We start from the raw sequence: 19380 nt of genomic DNA on the forward strand, positions 1-19380 counted from the left end.
ATATATACACACACACACACACACACACACACACACACACCACAGTCAATCATCTTTTAACAATGTCTAAATCTGGGATATATGGTAGATGGTGACTGAGCAGTCAATCCTTATAGTCAATGGGTTGGACACATGAAAAGATCAAGGCAGCAGGCATGAAGTCCTGAGTGACTTTGACAAGGGCCAAATTGTTATAGCCAGATGACTTGGCCGGAGCATCTCCAAAATGGCAATGCTTGTAGGATGCTCTTGGTAAGCACTGGCGAGTACCTACAGACAGTGGTCCAAGGAGGGACAAACCACAAGTTGGCGACGGTGCACCCTAAGCTCGCTGATGTGCAAGGGCAATGAAGGCTGTCCCATCTGGGCCAAATCAACAGAAGGGCTGCTCTGGCACATCTAATCACTGACATTCTTATTGATGGTTATAAGAGGAATATGTCCACACAGTGCACTGCAACCTTAATGTGGATGTGGCTGTGTATCCTGACCAATCCTGCCTGACTGAGGTCTCTCAATAAGAGGTCCAGGATCCAGGTGCAGAGAGAGGTGTTCAGAAACAGTATACTTAGTGGTTACTCCTGGTAACAAACTAGGCTTACTAATATCTACTGTGAAATCAAACCTGACGTGATTTCATATAGAGGATGAGACTGGTAAAACTGTGGCTGGAAATGGCAGTCCACAGAGTGTGCACTTGTGTGCGTCTTTTCATGCACTCAAAATGAATGGATTCTGCGGACATATCTTTTACAAGTACTATCTTCTCCTAGACTGCCGATATGGTGCACAAAGCCACAAGGACGAAAATAACGTGAAGATGGAGGGCATTAAAACATCATCATTATCCTCAGTCTTGGTGGTTTGTGGACTGTTAAAGCTTTTGCTCTTATAGTGAATAGGAAGTATGTGTACGGAATTATATGCACAAACTGGCCCTGCAAGGCTGTCCCATTTATGCGCCAGTGTGTGCGTGCATTTGTGCATGAGAAAGCAAGCCAGTTGGCATTCATTAAGAGCTGGGTTTACTTTCCAAAACAGTGGAAGTGCTTTAATGAGCACTTGATGAATGCAACATCTCCTCTTTCAGCTGTGCTCAGAGGCTGTGAAGCTTGTGAAGCTTACCACTGCCGCAGAAATGCACACAGCACTCCCAATACACACACAGATAAACAGACTTGCATTAAGACAAAGTCTTTAATGCATGGAGAGGTGGAGTACAGTAGATTGAGGAATAGGGAAGGAGAGGACAGGAAAAGAAAGAAAACAGGAAATGAAAGGGACAGAGATGAGAAGACGAGAAAAAAAGGACAACAGAAGAAAAGAGAAGTGAAGAAAAGAACAGACAAGAACAGAAGAGAAGATACGAGAAGAAAAGAAAGAACAAAATGACAGAAAAAAAGACAAGAGATGAGGAGAGATAAGAAGGGACAAGAAAAGAGAAGGACAACGGACAAAAAACAAGACAAGAAGAAAGGACAAGAGACGAGACGAGATAAGACAAGGCGAAAAGAAACGAGACAAGAGAAGAAAGAGCAAGAGAGGAGACGAAATAAGAAGGGTAGAAATGACAAAAGAAGAGAAAAAAGGACAAGGACGAGACGAGATAAGACAAGGCGAAAAGAAATGAGACAAGAGAAGAAAGAGCAAGAGAGGAGACGAAATAAGAAGGGTAGAAATGACAAAAGAAGAGAAAAAAGGACAAGGACAAGAAAAAGGACAAGACAAAGAAGAAAATACAAGAGACAATACAAGAAGAGAAAAAAGGACAAGAGAAGAGACGAGAAGAGCTCATCTCCTCATCTGGCATAACTTGGAAAACAAAGACAGGCTATAGAAACATTTAAGCACAGGTAGTGCCATCTTGACGTTCCTACATGAATTTGGCATCAGGAGCCAAAATGGCATCAAATAGGACAAATGTCTGCAGGAAAACACACTCAAAGTGCTAGAACCACAGCTATCACACTGGGTTTACGTCCCACTGTAAAACAGTTCCACACTGCTGACTCTAAACGGTTCTGACATCTTCTGAGAACGTGCCTCACTGATACAGACTGTGAAGAACGTCTGTTAATTAGAGTTAGAGAGAGGATTTCAGAGCAGTACACTGGTGAAAACAAAGAATCGGAAACGGATCAGGCTTGAAATAGCCCACTAAAAAAAGTCTGTATCGGCCCAGATCCTGATCCATTAGATCAGATCAGGACATCCCTAACTATGAGATTTAAGACCAGTTGTCATTCTAGTCCACTGGAGGGCACAAACACCCAAGCGGAGCAACACACAGAAGCTGGCAGGGGCTGTAATGGGAGGCCTCATAAAGACAGTGAGATAGCATGAAAAGAGGACCAAGATATCAGTGCTAAGGTTGGTCTTAATTAGCGCTCATCAATCTCCTGTGTCACAAAGACGCGCTTCTTAGAGAAACCGGCTCCATGAATCAGAGCTGTCTGCTGCCTCAAAGCCTTCTATACAGAGCCTGCTCTGCTAAAGGGATTTGCTTTTGTGGACCGCACAGGTTTCTAACAGCTCTGTGCTCTGGGATCTGCTTCTTGGTAGCTAAAAGACAAAGAGGCAAGAGAATGGACTCGTGCTTTATATTACAGCCATGTTTGACTGGAATGACTTGGTGGTGTCACGCAAATTGGGAAGAACAAAGAGACAAAGAGATGATAGGCTTTCTAGCTATCTACAAATGATTCTCTCAAGAAAAGAAGTTAATGACATCTGGAGAGGTGCATATCTATTCATAAGGATGAGTAGTTTTTTTACCAGCAGGCCTTTACCAGCCCCCTGCTAACACTCTGCTACTAATGACACTAAATCCCATGTTCAGGCTGAAACACGACAGATAAATATTCTCTTTCTATACTTCCCTGGTCCATATACCAACTTTTCCTATTTTCTTATTCATTTAAAGTCATTTTTCTTTTCATTCATAAAAAAGTGTCGGAAAACGTAAAGAACCCCCACATTTATAAACCAACTAGATGATTAGAACATGGTTAGAGAGGACTTTGGACAAGCCTGTCTTATTTAAACCTCACACATTTATTCTGGTTTGCTCTTGATTGTTTAAGTGAGCGGTCTCACCATGGCCAAATCCAAAGTGCTCTTTGAGTCCTTCAGAAAGATTGGTGCATATGGGTCTGGGAAGAGATCTAAAAAGATCTTAGAACAAGCAAAAATCTGCTGTTCCACTAACCAGAAAATAATTCCTTTACAAGTGGAGAACATTTAAAACAACTGCCAACATGGCCAGGTCAGTCAGGCCTAGCGCGTTCAAGAGACAAAGAAGTGGATGCCTAAAGAAGTGTAATAATTCAGCATGGGACCAACAGGTAACACTTGCCACAGTTGATTGAAGTACATGCATCCACCATCAGAAAGTGACGGTTGCACAAGTTTGCCCTTAATAGGAGGTGTGCAAGGAGGAAATCACTACTGCCCTGCATAGGGTATCCTGACTTTTGACCTCAAAAGAAAACTGTATTTCAATTCATTACATTTTACTAATGATCTACAAAGACATTTGTCAGTATGATTTGACATTATCTACATCTCTAATGTCCATATGATAAAAAAAGGTTTTCATGAGATGTTCTTATTTTGTCACATGACTATTACTGAGTCTGAAATGGCAGTTTTGTAGCAGTAGGAAACAGGATTATTATTGTAAACGTAATGAGAAGTTCATATAACAGAAAATACAGCTGGCATTTACAAGCAAAAATACACTTATTAAACCACATCTTTCATCTTTTCTCATTACTTTTCAGAATTCATCCCCCTCCAACTTTCATTAAATGGAAGAGATTGCTCTCACACATTCCTTATCCTCCCCTTTTTCTCTTCACTCTCACTCTCTCTCTCTCCCTCAGGCCACAGCTGTGCAGGTATATAATCCTGATTCTGGCCGATGCTGATGAGGAGTTCGGGCTGCGGAAATGAGAACCTGCTGAAGGGTGGAAGCAAATTAACCCGGCACAGTGCACAGTCCTCCACTCGCTCGCTCTCCTCCTCTCATCACTCGTTGACTCTCCTCCTCTCATCACTCGTTTTCCCACACTAAACACAACTTATCATAAAAACAACACAAAAACCTACAACAATCCATTCAAGCCTTAGTCACACACACACACGGTTCTCAGACAGTGACATACTGACATAATCAAAATCACAGCAGATCATACACAGATGTTTGAGAGTGTGTGTGTGTGTGTGTGTGTGTGTGTGTGTGTGTGCCAAAGAGAAGATCCAGCATTGTGAACTGGAAGAGTTCCATTAAGCAGGGGGAAGATGACTACCTTGAGAGTGAATGAGTGAGTGAGTGAGAAACACAGTGAAAGTGTGTGTGTGTGTGTGAATGGGAGTAGAGAGAGAGAAGGGAGACAGAAAGACAGAGAGACAGCGAGACAGAGTGTGTGTGAACAAGAGAGAGCGACAGTGTGTGTGTGAATGAGAGCGAGAGACAGTGAGTGTAAACGAGAAAGAGAGGGCGAGAGAGAGACAGTGTGTGAACAAGAATGTTTGAATGGGAGTGTAAACGGAAGTGAGTGAACGAGAGAGAGAGAGAGAGAGAGAGAGAGAGAGAGAGAGAGAGATAGTGTGTGTAACTGAAAGTGTAAATGATAGTGTGTGAATATAAGAGAGAAACAGAGTGCGCAAGAGAGAGAGAAAAAGATTGAAGCAGCCAACTAAGGCAGTTTGAGTGAGTGAGTGAGTGAGTGATGGAGAGTGTGTGTGTGTGTGTGTGTGTGTGTGAATGTGTGTCTGTGTGTGTGTGTGTGAATGTGTGTGTGTGATCCTCAGCACACAGCTGATGCATGCCACACAACTGTTGCCTGTCTGTCACCCCCCTCCACTCCCACACACAATCTTCAAACATGCAGGTTCTAAATGTGTAAGAAACTGTATCTCTCTTCAAAGCAGTACAAGCCAAACCACGTTTTTCACTTGCTGCCCTTTCCCTGTGACTCGCATCTGTGTCTCTCACACCCTTCATCTACAAATTACTGCTCTCAAAATTCCTCTCTCAGCACTTCATCAGTACTGTACAACATCACGATAAACTTTACAATAACTCTCACAAACCCAAACTCTCCACCAAACTATTTATAGACATCTCTGGCCACACACACACATGCACACACACCTTGTGTAATGCAACTGCAACCCTCCAAAGGGAATTCCTCTCAGTTGCCACCTAGAATTCCACTAGTCTCTGTTAGCATAGCGAAGGGTCAGACCCCTGTTAATGCTGTCACACTGTGACCCCTGCGGCTCCGGTCTACCCTCTGTTTTTCTTTCTACAGGTCTGTAAACAGCTAGTGTGCTATTTGCAGTAGGTACTATTCACTTTCTGTAAACAGACATAGAGAAAAGAGATTTATCGGCTCTCTTTTTATGTGCCTAACACAACACGCAGCATTGACATTCAGATCAGAACCCAAATACAGCCTGAAGAAAATTCTACACTAATCCATTCAAACTTGCCTAAAACCAACCAGGCATCAAATAAACACTACATTACTAATGACTGTTAGTTCACAGCACAGCAAGAATGACAGCAGTCAACAGATCAACATGACAGACTTGAGTAATCAGATAACAGAAACATACATTTTAAAATCCAGCTTAATTTATATACAGTTCATATACAGCAATATAGGTATGACTTTGTATGATTCCTTTAAACTGTTTGTTTTCTGGGGCAGAAGGAGTTCAATTTCTGGGGCAGGAGGAATACAATTTGAACATTAAAAAATTGGTGCATTTTTTTTAATCAAGGGTCTGAATTCTACATACATGGTCAAAATTAAACATACATACACCTAATATTCGGTATAATGTCCCTTTGGATGTGTGTTTCAACCATCTAGCTGGTTGAGGTTATACTGAGGCATGCTGAGTTATCCCTACTACTTTCTCATTCCACCCACTTTGCGAAATGTACCATTTCCACTGGAACCAAAACTGTCTGACAGAGCATGATGCTACCACCACCACGCTTAACAGACAGTACAGTCTTCTTGAGGTTGAATGTCAGATCTTTATTGTCTGACTTTTCTTGGTGGCCAAACAACTCCATCTTTGTCTCGTTTTCTCCTAAAAGGTTTTTTCTTTGTCCATGTGGGCGGCTGCAAGCCTTAGCCGTTGTGGCCATTTCACTGCCACTCGGTTAGTCCTCGGCACGTGAACAAGGCAGTCCGAATCTCTCAGTGGTAACCATCAAAGTATTCCTTCTAATCCTTTTTCCAGTCCTGTATGGACTGCGAGTTCATAAAGTGCTCGGAATGAACGAACTTGACATATTATGATGTGTATACGCATAGTATAAGTTATTGTGTAAATATTCAGTATTTCTATTTGTAAATTTGTATTCTTTTTTATGCATTATTATGCACCCAAGTTTTTTTTACTCACCTTTACACAAAAGCTCTGTGTATCAGAGGGGCAGAATCATGGCCTATAAATGACTCAAAACAATGAGACAACACTGCCTGGCTGCATCAGACCACATATGCTAATAGTTACTGTCAGTTTGCTATCCTGATACCATTTGTGCTGCTGGACTGTACTGCTACCAACCCCACAGACCAGAAATTCATACTGCTCTGCAACCTACTCCACCCGTACTGTATTAATGAAGAGGATAAGTGCCTACAGCACTTTCAGTAACACAGTAACTCCTTAGCAGCTAAACACCTGGAAGTCTGGAAACCTCCCAAGCAGGTTGAGTAAATTAGCCATCATTACTGAGTATTTACACTCAGGCTAACACAGGATTATTTAATGCTATTACTGAACTATGCAAACTTATTCCACATGGTTCCTTCTCCATGCTTTGAATTAGGAGCTGGAGATGAGGAGAGATGAGGCGCAAGAAAGCGGCTGGGCTGGTGATGAACGCCTGCCTCGGCATTCCCAGGAACCGCAGGGAGTCTTGGGAATGCCGTGGGCTGCTTTTCCCAGCTGCTGTCAGACGCTGCCAGTAGAAGAAAACCATGCTGAACTGAGCTGAATATATATATGCTGGACAGAAATCTAGAAAAACACACACACGCACACACACGCACACACACGCACACACACGCACACACACGCACACACACGCACACACACGCACACACACGCACACACACACGCACACACACACACACACACACACACACACACACACACACACACACACACACACAGCTTACCTTCCTACTATACACACTCTCTCCTGCACTTCGTATATGCTGGCATGACATCCAGAGATAGACACATACTGCACTGCTTAGCTTACCTCTCGCACTCACTCTCGCACTCACTCTCGCACTCACTCTCGCACTCACTCTCGCACTCACTCTCGCACTCACTCTCGCACTCACTCTCGCACTCACTCTCGCACTCACTCTCGCACTGCTGGCCTGAAATCCAGAGAAACACACACCGCACTGCTTACCTCAGTATTATACACACTTTCTCTTTTACTCGCTCTCTGTTTAGGCTTACTTCACTACTATAGGTGCTCTCTCCTGCACTCTCTCCTTCTCGCTTCCTCCTAAACGCTCTCTCAGGAGTAAACAAATCATGTATTTTCTGATACAAACTCAGTACAGAAATTCAATTTTTTTTGTATAATGACATTTTACCCATTCCCTGTCAGTCACTCTTAATCTGATCTGAATTTGCTATAAACATACCTCGATAATGCAGAGTGTGATGAATAATCCATCCTGCAACTCCGAAAACAATCTTTGTAATAACAAATAAGTCAGGGGGACATTGTCGCCCCAGACTCTCCCATTCCCCACTTCCAAAATTGCTCTCATACACACTCTTACAGCATTGTGGGTGGTGTAATCTAGAAACTATAGCTAGGGGCCTTTAGAGATGCTATCTGAACCACTCACACACACACACACACCATGAGACCGCCCATGTAAACATGTTGTGTGAGCATGTGTGTGAGGCTCAATGTGTGAGGGCAAACTGAGGGGGAGAGGGGTGTGCCACTGGTGGATGGAGAGGGGAAAGGACCAAAAACAGCTGTGCAAATGTTGTGGGCATGCTGTATCCAACCTTGCTAAAAATCACAGAAGGCTCCTGTATCCATTCTCATGACCCACCAGCATTCCAGTCTACCACCAGATTTACTGTAATTAGATACACAGACACACACGCACACCACAGTACAGTTTCAAATGTCACACACTTCACTGATGGAGCCCCTCACTGGCCCTGGGGCACTGACGCTTCACGATGACATCATGACAGCAGTATGGCACAGTCATGCCAGTGACAAGCCTGCAAGCATGGCACTCCACTGGCGCCCGCCTGCCGGTACCACTTCAGAAAGATCAGATAGCGCGTGCACACACACACACACACACACACACACACACACACACACACACACACACACACACACACACACACAGGCGTGGTCACATGGTGTACCAGCACTACTGTAAACTCACACACCGAAGCATACCCTTCAATTTTTTTTTTTTAACACATCTGCTACACACTGCCCCTAAATGGCCCTACAACCTAAACGCTTACACACCACTTCAGCAGCTCGTTAGCGGTGGTATCAGTGACTGTGGGAAAGTTAATGCTGTACTGATCCTTCTTTTTATTGATGTTATTTGAGACCCCAGTACCCTTGCTAAGACACACATATACACCCACACAGGCACACACACTTAATATAGACACACATTCCCTCTGAGAGCTGAGCACCTCTCAGTGCCCTTGCTAAAGATAACACAGCTCTCCATTTAAACCCTGCGAGTTACGCCCTGCTCTAGAGAACATAATAGAAGGGCGCACACAAGTGTGCACAGTCAATTACACACACACACACACACACGAGACCCACTTACATGTCATTACAATTTACATACAATTACACTTATAGAAGAAAACAGTAACATACAATTGCACTCACACACACACATACACACAATAACACTGAAACATGCTAAAGCAATTTAGCATATAAACACAATACACACACACACACACGTAAACACACACACACGGAAACTTTTGTTTTGTTAAGCTATTGTGGTCCACCCTTCCCTACCACTTGAGTATTCGGGCAAAAGCACGAGCTGTGCTAAATGCTTCAAATGCCACAGCACACTGACGCGTAGCCGCTTTGACCTCTCGGACATAAACACATCTCGCTCAACACAAACGCTTGGGTCAGTCTGCAACAGCCATAACACCAGCGCATAAACAGACTCGTGAAATAAACAAATTTGCATGTGTATCAACACTCCTTAGTCACATGACTTTGACTTCAGCTCCTACTGAGAGAGAGACAGCATAAACAGCATAAACTTTTGTTTTATACACATATACATACATTCATACACACACTAAATTGACAAACATACTGGGACAAAACAAATCAAGGGTTTATCCTGCTTTTGTTGCAGTAACAGCCTGTTTTGAAGCACTGCTGTGAGGATGTGATTGCATATAGCGACAAGAGTGTTAGTAAGGTCAGGATGTTGGATGATCTCCACCCCACCTCATCCCTAAATCCTTTACTAATCCCAAAAGTATTGGATGGAGCACCACCATCATTCCAGAGAACACAGTTCCACTGCTGCACAACTCAGTATGGGGGGCTAAATACCCGTCTAGCCTACACCTGAATTAGGCATAGTGCCAATAGGTTTCTGTTTATCTGCTCTAGAGAGTCCTATTCTATTACCAATGTTTCTCTACAGGGACTAATCAAGCTGTGAGTGTACATCTGCACATCTATGTCAACAATGAGTGCAATTTTAAGTAGCTGAATACATCCATCAGTAGAGAGGTGTCCATTTAAACGTATGCATTACACAGACTTATATAACTATAGAACATTATTTATCATCGCTGTCTCATAAGAACCTTTTGACGTCAACTTACTGTGGCAAGTGTTCTTTATATTGTGTCAAAATGTAATGTGATAGATAAATAGAAACATTGCCATTTTGGAGATTCAAGTTTTTGGTGTGACAGTGATGATACACATCTAAATGGTGCTACAATACATGTTAACAGTAACACACCTGTTTTATTGGTATAGAAACACAAAAATGCATGAACATATCCCACAGACACACACATTCCCTCATACACAAACACATAGCCTCACCATCCTTGCTGTCAGCTGCCTTTCTCAGCGCAGACGTGATGGCATCTGCAGGAACTCGAGGACTCTCCACGTATTTGGGCTTCCTGACGGGTCCTGTTCACGCACAGAACAGAAGGGGGCGGGGGTTGAAGAATGTAGGAGTTAATAGAAGCTCTGGCAGGATTCAGAGAGATGCATCAAAAACACTGGCTCAAACTTTTCCTTCAGAGATCTGACAGGCACCCGACTGACTTGTGGGATGGGCTTGTGTTAAAGCTCCCCCATTCTCACACACATACACACAGTGTGTGCGAGAGGCTAGCTTCCTCCAGTCATATTCTGCAAAGCTCTGGAAATGTCAATTACAGAAGGAAACCAACACAAATAGCCTTTTAACCCAACAATGTGTGCGAAAGTGGATGAATGCATGTGTGTGAGCACATGTATGCATGTGTGTGTGTGTGTTTTTTTCTCTCCATATTCTTCTTGGTGATTCCCTCTTCTCTGATGCTTTTCTGTCTTTTCCCCTTCCCACTCAGTCTCTCTTTCTCTCTCACACACACAGCAAAGAATCCTCTACAGGTCACTTACAAGAGACCCATTCAGTCTTGGCAAAGAAACACTAGCACACACTTAACATTTCACAAAGCAAAAAGGCTTACAGTCTTCGTCACGTTAAATGAGCAAAAGCATGCATGCTTTGCCAACTATTCGTGTCGCTTGTACAAGCCTGTAAAACTGAGAAAGCTCACTGCTGGACGTCCATAAAGCGCTCCATTTTCCATTGTTTATCATTAAGAAGCATGTTAAGACCACAAGAAACCCCAGCCGCAGAGACCTGACCAAATAAAGTCAGGGAGAAACCTGTAGATGGTAATAAGGGGACCCTTTAGATCTAGAAGAGGGTATATTGTCAAAACCTGCCACAGACAGACTAAGCTGAACCGTCTGTGAGTGTACCCTCAGCCATAACAAAGAGAATACATTAACTGATGCTAATATATTAATAGTTGCTGTTTCCCTATTTATCTAACAGCTGTGCTACAAATCTAGCAGCTTGACACACACCCATGCATACACATGTGCCCACACACATAAAAACACCAGAAACGTGTGTGTTGAGTCGGAGGGTGGCAGCTGTGCTGTGGTGTCTGGTGTTGCAGACATGGTGTCTGCAAAGGCATATATGGTCAACCCCATATTTACTGTGACTCTGGCTGATGTACACTGCCATCTATGGACCCCTGCCATGAAACGCAACACAACTGAACACTGCAGCCATGAGTTCTTATGGACATACTCACTGAACATCACCATAACACCATAAAATAAACCTTTCTGTTCAATCAGCTGTGCAGTGACAAATGTAAAACGGCTCTCTAGAATCAAAGAAAGTAAGAGTATTTTCAGTGCTTGAGAGAAAGCAAAACTACTGAATTTGAAAAATACATCCAAGAGTGTTTTACAAAGACTATATGTATAAAAGTTTGTGGACACATGCCCCTCCAATACTGCTTTTGAAATCTAGTGTAACAATAGGGATTCACTGTTTGCCCTCTGCTACAGTAACAGTCTCTGCTCTTCTGCAAAAACCTAACACTACATTTTGGAACACTGCTGTGAGGATTTGATGGTGTTCTCCCATGAGAGCTTTAGTGAGTTCAGGTACTGATAATGAATGATTAGTTATAAATCAGAAATGCCCTCAAACGTACCCCGAGTGATTTGCTGGAGCTCCAGCACTCAGGAGAAGTCGGCCTAACTGCTCCACATGCTCTATACCCCTCTATCTACTGGATGGCACTGGGCATAGTGCTTTAGACTCATGCCAGTCTGCTCCAGAGCATCGTGTTACATTGGCAATGCTTTTCTATGGCAATTAAAGTAAAAAAAATAAATATCAATCGTGGGTGCACTGTAAAGTAGCTGAACTCATTAAAAGGAAGGTCAGCATACTTTTGTTTGACTGTGTAGCTATGTGGGCAGGAGAGAGAAAGAGACCGTTTGTACAGTGGACCAATATAGTAAATTACTGCGGCCGCATGTTAACCGCTTTGTACATTTCTGCTGCACTGCAAGACAGAGGGAACATCAGCAGCAAGCACTCTGTAAAGCTTGACAGTTTTAATTAATAACATGTTAATCAGATAAGAAGCAATGACAATTAATAGCTTGCTGTGAACTCATTTTCATACCACCAAGGTAGGGGGTGCAACAATGCATCAAAATGCAAATGCTTTGCTTGAACACCAAAGCTCGCAAACAACTGGCATCAATCATAAAACCCACTCCAGCACTATCATGTCATGCAGCACACTCCTCCCACCCACTAGCTCTAGTCTCATTAGCAGATTATGTAACAACGTGGATAGTCATCCTTTTCTTCATTCAAAATTTGTTCCAACTACATTGAGAATATTAGCCGTGAACTCAGGGCATAAACAAGTGAATCATTGCAAGCCAATAACAAAGCACTGCTAACATCAGAACATTTAGATTTAAGGCATTTGGCTGATGCTTTATCTAGAGCAACCTACAAGTAGGCATAGACTGGTAGGTGAGCGTAGTGTTAGCGGAGTCTTATAGATTGCTTCGCTGGGGAAATCAAACCCTAGTCTGCCACAGGGAAGGCGATACTGTTACCCACCACGGCATGCCTCTGAAAAGACAAGTTAGGACTGATACCTGCAGTGTGCCTAAAGCATCGTCTTGGAACTGCTAAGAGGTGCTTTTTTTTTTTTTTTTTAAATGACCAACACACATTTTCCATCCCGGACCCTGAGTTTGCCAACTCTAGATGGAGTTGGAGAACATCATCTGTCATTTACTCTGAAAGCGTGGCTTTCAAAATCGTTTCATTAGCATTGGCTTCAGCTAAACAGGAAAATTACCATTTCACGTTCTTGCTACACAGTAAGCACTTGGTGATTCAAGGGTCATCTTGTGCACCTGCATTTTTCTTTTTGGGTAAAATCCAATTTAATTACCAAGCAACACTGGATAGTTACACCAGCAAGGACCAGCATCGTCCAGCTGGCTTACGTCCACTCACTACCAGGAGAATAAGACATCCTGGGTCGTATTTGAGTGTTCCTATACAATACAGTTGCATGCTGGGGCAAGTTGGGCCTCTCCTCTCATTTTTATGAGGTTTTACAAACTGGATGTTGCTGCGCCAGCTAGGGAGTACTCTGTTGAGTTTAGGGTCATCTGGGGGGCATTTGGATGATTTTAAACTGCACTAACAGCTAAATGTCGGTGCAGTTTGGACAATATTGGGAAGACCAGTGTTTTCCAGCTAAAGATACTAGCTTTCTCTGTGTAAGCCCTGTAGAGTTACAAATGGCTCTGCAAACACCTCTCCAGACTGTGGAGATCTTGTTTTCTGGTCTTTTCAGGAATATCCTTTAATGACTGCATGATTAGGAAATGTTTGCGCTGGCACCTGGTCTCTGCTGTTAGGGTTTATGCTGAGCAGTGTTCACTGTTGTAATTACTGACTGTGTGGCTGGGTTCAGTCAGCTGAGTCTAATTTAATTGGGTTGACTGAGCTATAGAGTTATGACCTTTTTCAAAAGCATAGTCTCTGTTGGATACCGTGAACTAATAACAATAACAAATAATAAACACAGTGAAAAATGTGTTATTAATTTACTCTACCTAATATTAGACCTTCATTGAAGACCTGAACCAATTATTTGCAATAATATGTTTTCATTCTGCCAAAGCAATGCAACAACAACTCTATACTTAAAGCAAGAGTTTAAAGGAAAATCTCATTTACACAATTCCTCCCTTATCCCAAATGCAGTCAATCAGCCAAGACATGTTTAAAGTTCGCTTTTGTAAGCTTGGTGCTAACTAACACAGCTACAAAGTAACAGAAGTCAACAAAAATATTTTAGGGTGAAATGAGGTTTTATTGCATTAGCCTAAAAGACCAAACAAAAAAAAAAGCAAATACCAAACATGTCTGACTGATTTTACTGACTTGACTGAGTAAATTGGTTGACTGAGTAAATTGGGAATTTGTTTTTCACCAAATGTTCTTTAATATTTTTGTCCAGTTAAAATTCCAAGATTGTAATTGGGAGTGGTGTATTTTTGTGGAGCTCTGGGTACTTTTATACCTTGTCTAATGGGTACATCTGACAGCCCCTTTTCCAGTCCTTTGTCCTTTGCCTTGAGGACAGATATATGGTCAGGGTGCAGCGCTTTGGGCATCAACTTTATCTGTAAGTTGGTAAGTGCATATTAAAACAAATGTAACTGCAAATGCATAAAAATACATCAAATACAGCAATGAGTTATATCAATTACCTATTTGTTATTTATTTAATAAAAATGACCTCTATTAAATTAGCTACAGCATACAATGTAAAATGTCCTTAGACTAGACAGTTTTTCCAAAAACGTATTCACAGCTTTTTTTCTTTTAAAAAACATATAGGCCTACTAATTTAAAATTGTAACAAAATTTAACAAAGCTCTATTTAACATAGTTATTAAAAAGTAAACTCATTTTTTACAGGACATGGATGATGTTTGACCTGTGTTAATATAACATTCATAAAATATTTTTTTCACATTATTTTTCACAGCGTATATAATATTGTATGGTATATCGCCATTCAGTTAAAATATTTCAAGATACGTATATCGCCCAGCCCTAGGGCTACAAAATGATTTCAGAAGCTAGGCTCTGGCCTCACATCTCCAGATCGATGTTTGAAAGGTTGCCTGTTTAATACATTTCAAAGATTGCAGCCACTACAAAACAAACTTCTCTGGCATTTGCAGAATGCTTTCCTTCTGGCATTAGCAAAATGCTTTTATCTCTGACAGTGAGCCAGAACCAGCATCAGATCACCACCCCGAAAGGACCATTGCATGTCAGCAATGACCACCAAGGATGATGACTCATAAGATGACTGTCCAAAGGTTGAATTTCATGTTTCCGGTCAGTGGCCCATCAGGACTCTGAGAAAGCTGTGCTAAAGCTTTGTAGATTCACTTTGGAACCACAAACACTGTACTGTAATGTTGAATCTTCCAGTATGACATCATTGGCTGCTAGAGCTGACCTCAAAATGGACCAAGGTCAAGCCACACAGCATCTGCAGACAGGAGCAACTAACATCTATAAAGGCTACTAGGTTACCATTTCACACTCTGAGAGACAGTCGCATGCAAGAGTAAGGCAGCCCTGGTCTTTCTGATTTTCAAAACATGTTTTATATTTAATGTTATATCCTCTAGCAATATGCTCAATTCAGCAAGTGGATAGTTATCATTTATAAACTCATACAATGGTGTTTTTTCTAGGTTTCATTGACAAAGGTAATGACTCTATAATCAACTGTGACAATTCAAAGAACCATCTGAATACTTAAATGCCTGGATAGAGGATTCTTTACATTGGTAGAGAACTATATTCGGTTCTATATATCAACGAAAATATTCCTATTGCACAATTACATATGACTGTAGGGTCTCCTCTGATGATGAGGAGAAAGCAAAAAAAAAAAAACACTTTAATATTACTACTTAAGATTAAAATAATAAACATAATATTTAATTTTCATTTTTTCCATATTTATTCTGTGACAATTCTAACCAATATTTGTCTTTATTTTTAGTGAATGTATTGCATGAATGTACCAATAGATCATTCTTAGACAGCGTCTTTGTCTACTGTACTACACAAGCTGCACAAAAAATAAATTGTGACTAAATAATAAATAAATAAATAATAAATAAATATGTCCAAATATTTGTGGATACCCATTCATTTAATATTTAGCTCCTTGATGCACACACACACACACACACACACACACTGCTTGTCTAGTCCCAGTAGAGAAGTATTGCTAATAGAACAGCACTCGGTGGAGCAGATACACATGAACCTATTGGAACCATTGCCTAACGGCAAGCGTGGGCTAGAGGGGTATAAAGCCCCCCAGCATTGAGCTATGGAGCAGTGAAACTGTGCTCTCTGGAATAATGGTGCTCCATCCAGTACTTCTGGGATGAGTTAGGGAGTTGGGTAGGAGGTGAGGTGGTGATCATTCAACATCTAGATCTCACTAATGCTCGTCACAGAACGCAATCAAATCTTCACAGCAATGCTTCAAAATCTAGTAGAAAGCCTTTCCTGGACAGTAGAGACAGTTACTCCAAGATAAACTCTCTTTTTATTCATTGTTTCTTCTGAAATTGGGGATGTTAATCAGGTGTCCCAATACTTGTGTCCATATAGTGTATATTCTTTAATACCAGAATGTCTGCTTCATATAATCATATTAAGAAGGAGGATTTTATACATTTATGCTGGTGGGACTATACTGCACATATCAGAGAAAGGACATACTCACACACAGACGTATTTACACACATTCTATTCTCAGCGGAGACTATGCACAAACACAATGGCACGCACGTGCACACACACACACACACACACACACACACTAACACAATCAGTGTAAATTAAAATGCATGAGGCTCGGCACACTTGTGTGGTTCCATGCGGAGAGGTCAAACAGGTATTATCTCAGCTTAAAACATTGCGCTTGTGCTCACACACAGAGCCAGCTCACACAAGCCATGGCCAGAATACAGAGAAGAGCTGCAAGACACACACACACACACACACACACACACACACACACACACACACACACACACACACACACACACACACACACACACACACACTTTATTACCAAATTTGTAACGGACAGCAGACTAGCAAACCCCTGAGCTTCACAGTGGCTATAACAAACAGAAAGTGACAGTCTCCCATCATTTCCAAACAAGTGTTTTCTTCCTTGTCCACAAAACAACGGACACAAACGGGCTCTGGCAGATGGTTTTGTACAGTCTATTGTATATGTGCCTCACAGAATAGTGGGGGTCAATGTGCCATGATGTGATTATCAGGATTAATTAAGACACGTTTCTGATGGTACTGGGGGTATCGTCAGTAACTACAGAACAGTTTAGAGGTTCCTCAGTCCACAGCTGAGTTCATAGCTGTCGTAGCATCCAGTAGGGATTATACAACAGGAATAGACATAAACATACATATTCATATTTAGCTCCACTCTCTCTCTCAGACTATACCTGTCTCATAAATGTACATATCAAATAATTTCTACAGATCCCTCCTGTCTTTGTATATTCTGTATTTTGTGTATATTTTGTGTGTATTTTGTATTTATTGAATATAATTTTTATTTTACTTTATTTTAATATGTTTAGTATGTATATAGTTTTGTCCTCCTGTAGAGCATCAACCTGAGACTCACCACAAGCATTTCAATGCATAAATGTCCTGACATGTTGTGCAAATGACAAATAAACCTGAAACTTGAACTTGAAACTTGAACTAGGAAGAAATCCTGTTTAGGATCCTCATAGTCCCTTGACAAGTTCACCAGCAACATTTCTTAAGGTGCAGCTAAGATTGTGTAGACGGTTACATTCAGACTACTACTGATTCGACTCCAAATACTGAATTCACAATTAAAAATTCTTACAATATTTTTAACAAAATTTGAACAAAGAAAGAAATACAATGACAAGGGATGTAACTGACACAAAGTCGTGGTTTGGACCGGGAAACAGGGAAAGGGAGGGGGAAAAAAGGATTTGACCAGAGAGTTGTGCAGTTTGCTCCAACTAGTAATGTACAGCGCTGAGGATGCAATCTGTAAATTAAGCAGTAAAGAGTAAACGCTAGCATGTTCAATGCGTTTCCACACTCACACACACACACCTCAAAACACCAACACATCGTCTCATCAACTCAAATCATTGGGTTGAAATAAGAATACAAGATTTTCAATCGCTTCACTTGAAAACACAAAGAACAGATCAAGCATCTGAGGCTTTCGTTCTACACGCGGCGGCGACAGGGAGAGACGAGATCAAGGAGGAGGAGGAGGGATGGGGGACAAAGCAAACAAGACCACAGTTATCATAGCAATATTCCTAAACCACTACAGTTCTCACAGCACCACGCAAATCCAACGGTTCACAGCTTAAAGTTTCCATGTGGCACACCCATATTTATCCTAATAGCTCATGCTGTGTATTCTCTTGTGCGACTGCATGCACTGAACTGTGCCCCACATCCTGTGACAGTTTGGTACAGATACATATACTGTTACACCCTTAATAATGACTATCCTTATTGTGGCTAAATCTACTAATGATTAGAACCGAGAGAAAGGAGGAGTGTGGAACATTTTCACTGACGCTGACTGTTTGCAAACTTTGGTTTTTCAATTATACCTGAATTCCATAATTAACAGAACGCCTGTTTCATTTCTGGACTGAGATCCATCAATGTTTAATACATTATTTAGCCTATTTGAAACACATTGAATGATCTGATCTGGAGTTTGTATAAGGCACAGGAATTATCATCATAATTATTAGTTTCATCTACCCCCAGGCCACCCACAGCGGCTATAAAACAGCACAGTTCTAAGGAATATAAACAAGCCATAGTGAGGGCTAGCCATGTTAGAATATAGTCTCCCAATCAAAACAGCGAGAGAAATCCAAACCCCTTACATATAAAAAGCATTATTATTCAAAACGAACTACAGATAGTATGTAAATATACTAATATAAATCCTACTATAAATACACTAAACTAAATATATAGATTTGCTCCTTCACCCCTTAGTCAAAAATACATTTTGCAATGCTAACCGCAGCCTCTTTTTATAATAGTGAATATAGCTTGTTTTTGTTTTTAAGGATAGTAGTTTAGGATGGAAAATGCATTGAGTGCATTGAACTTTGTGTGCATCTGCTTAAAACATATATTGGATCAACTGCATTTGCATGTTCCAGACTTTCTAGGCAGCTGTTACAGCTAGATTCCTCCATCTGTTTCAACTGACCCTGTGTACGTTCCAACACTGACACTCTGCTATCCAAATGGTTGGTGCTGTAAACAACGTTAAAGTTAATCTGTAGCAGAGATGTGCAGGTAGCTCACATACTCCTACAATTATAAAAAAAAAATAATAATAAAAAAAGTGTAAGCTCCTGCCCTGTTCTCCCTTTCTGTGATATATTTTAGCCATATAGCCCATCCCTAAGAGACAGCAAGTAATGGTGCAGATCAGAAAATGACACATATTATTAAAAAAATCTCACCTGCAGCTGTGAACTAAGAGCATAGCCTAGTGTACCTGTGTCATTTCACACCTTCTACACCCTCTTTC

General features: G+C 41.4%; 1 protein-coding gene across 3 annotated transcripts in view; it reads right to left on the reverse strand.

The window, feature by feature from the left end:
* tanc1b (tetratricopeptide repeat, ankyrin repeat and coiled-coil containing 1b) overlaps positions 1 to 19380 on the reverse strand; it is a 139048-nt gene that overhangs the window by 73915 nt on the left and 45753 nt on the right. For all 3 annotated transcript variants that reach the window (XM_072685746.1, XM_072685744.1, XM_072685745.1), the window contains exon 4: positions 10154 to 10246. In XM_072685746.1, coding sequence (XP_072541847.1) covers positions 10154 to 10246 — 93 coding nt within the window. The remainder of the gene's footprint in view (positions 1 to 10153; positions 10247 to 19380) is intronic.

This window comes from Salminus brasiliensis, chromosome 8 (genome assembly GCF_030463535.1).
Source record: "Salminus brasiliensis chromosome 8, fSalBra1.hap2, whole genome shotgun sequence".
Lineage (NCBI taxonomy): Eukaryota > Metazoa > Chordata > Actinopteri > Characiformes > Bryconidae > Salminus > Salminus brasiliensis.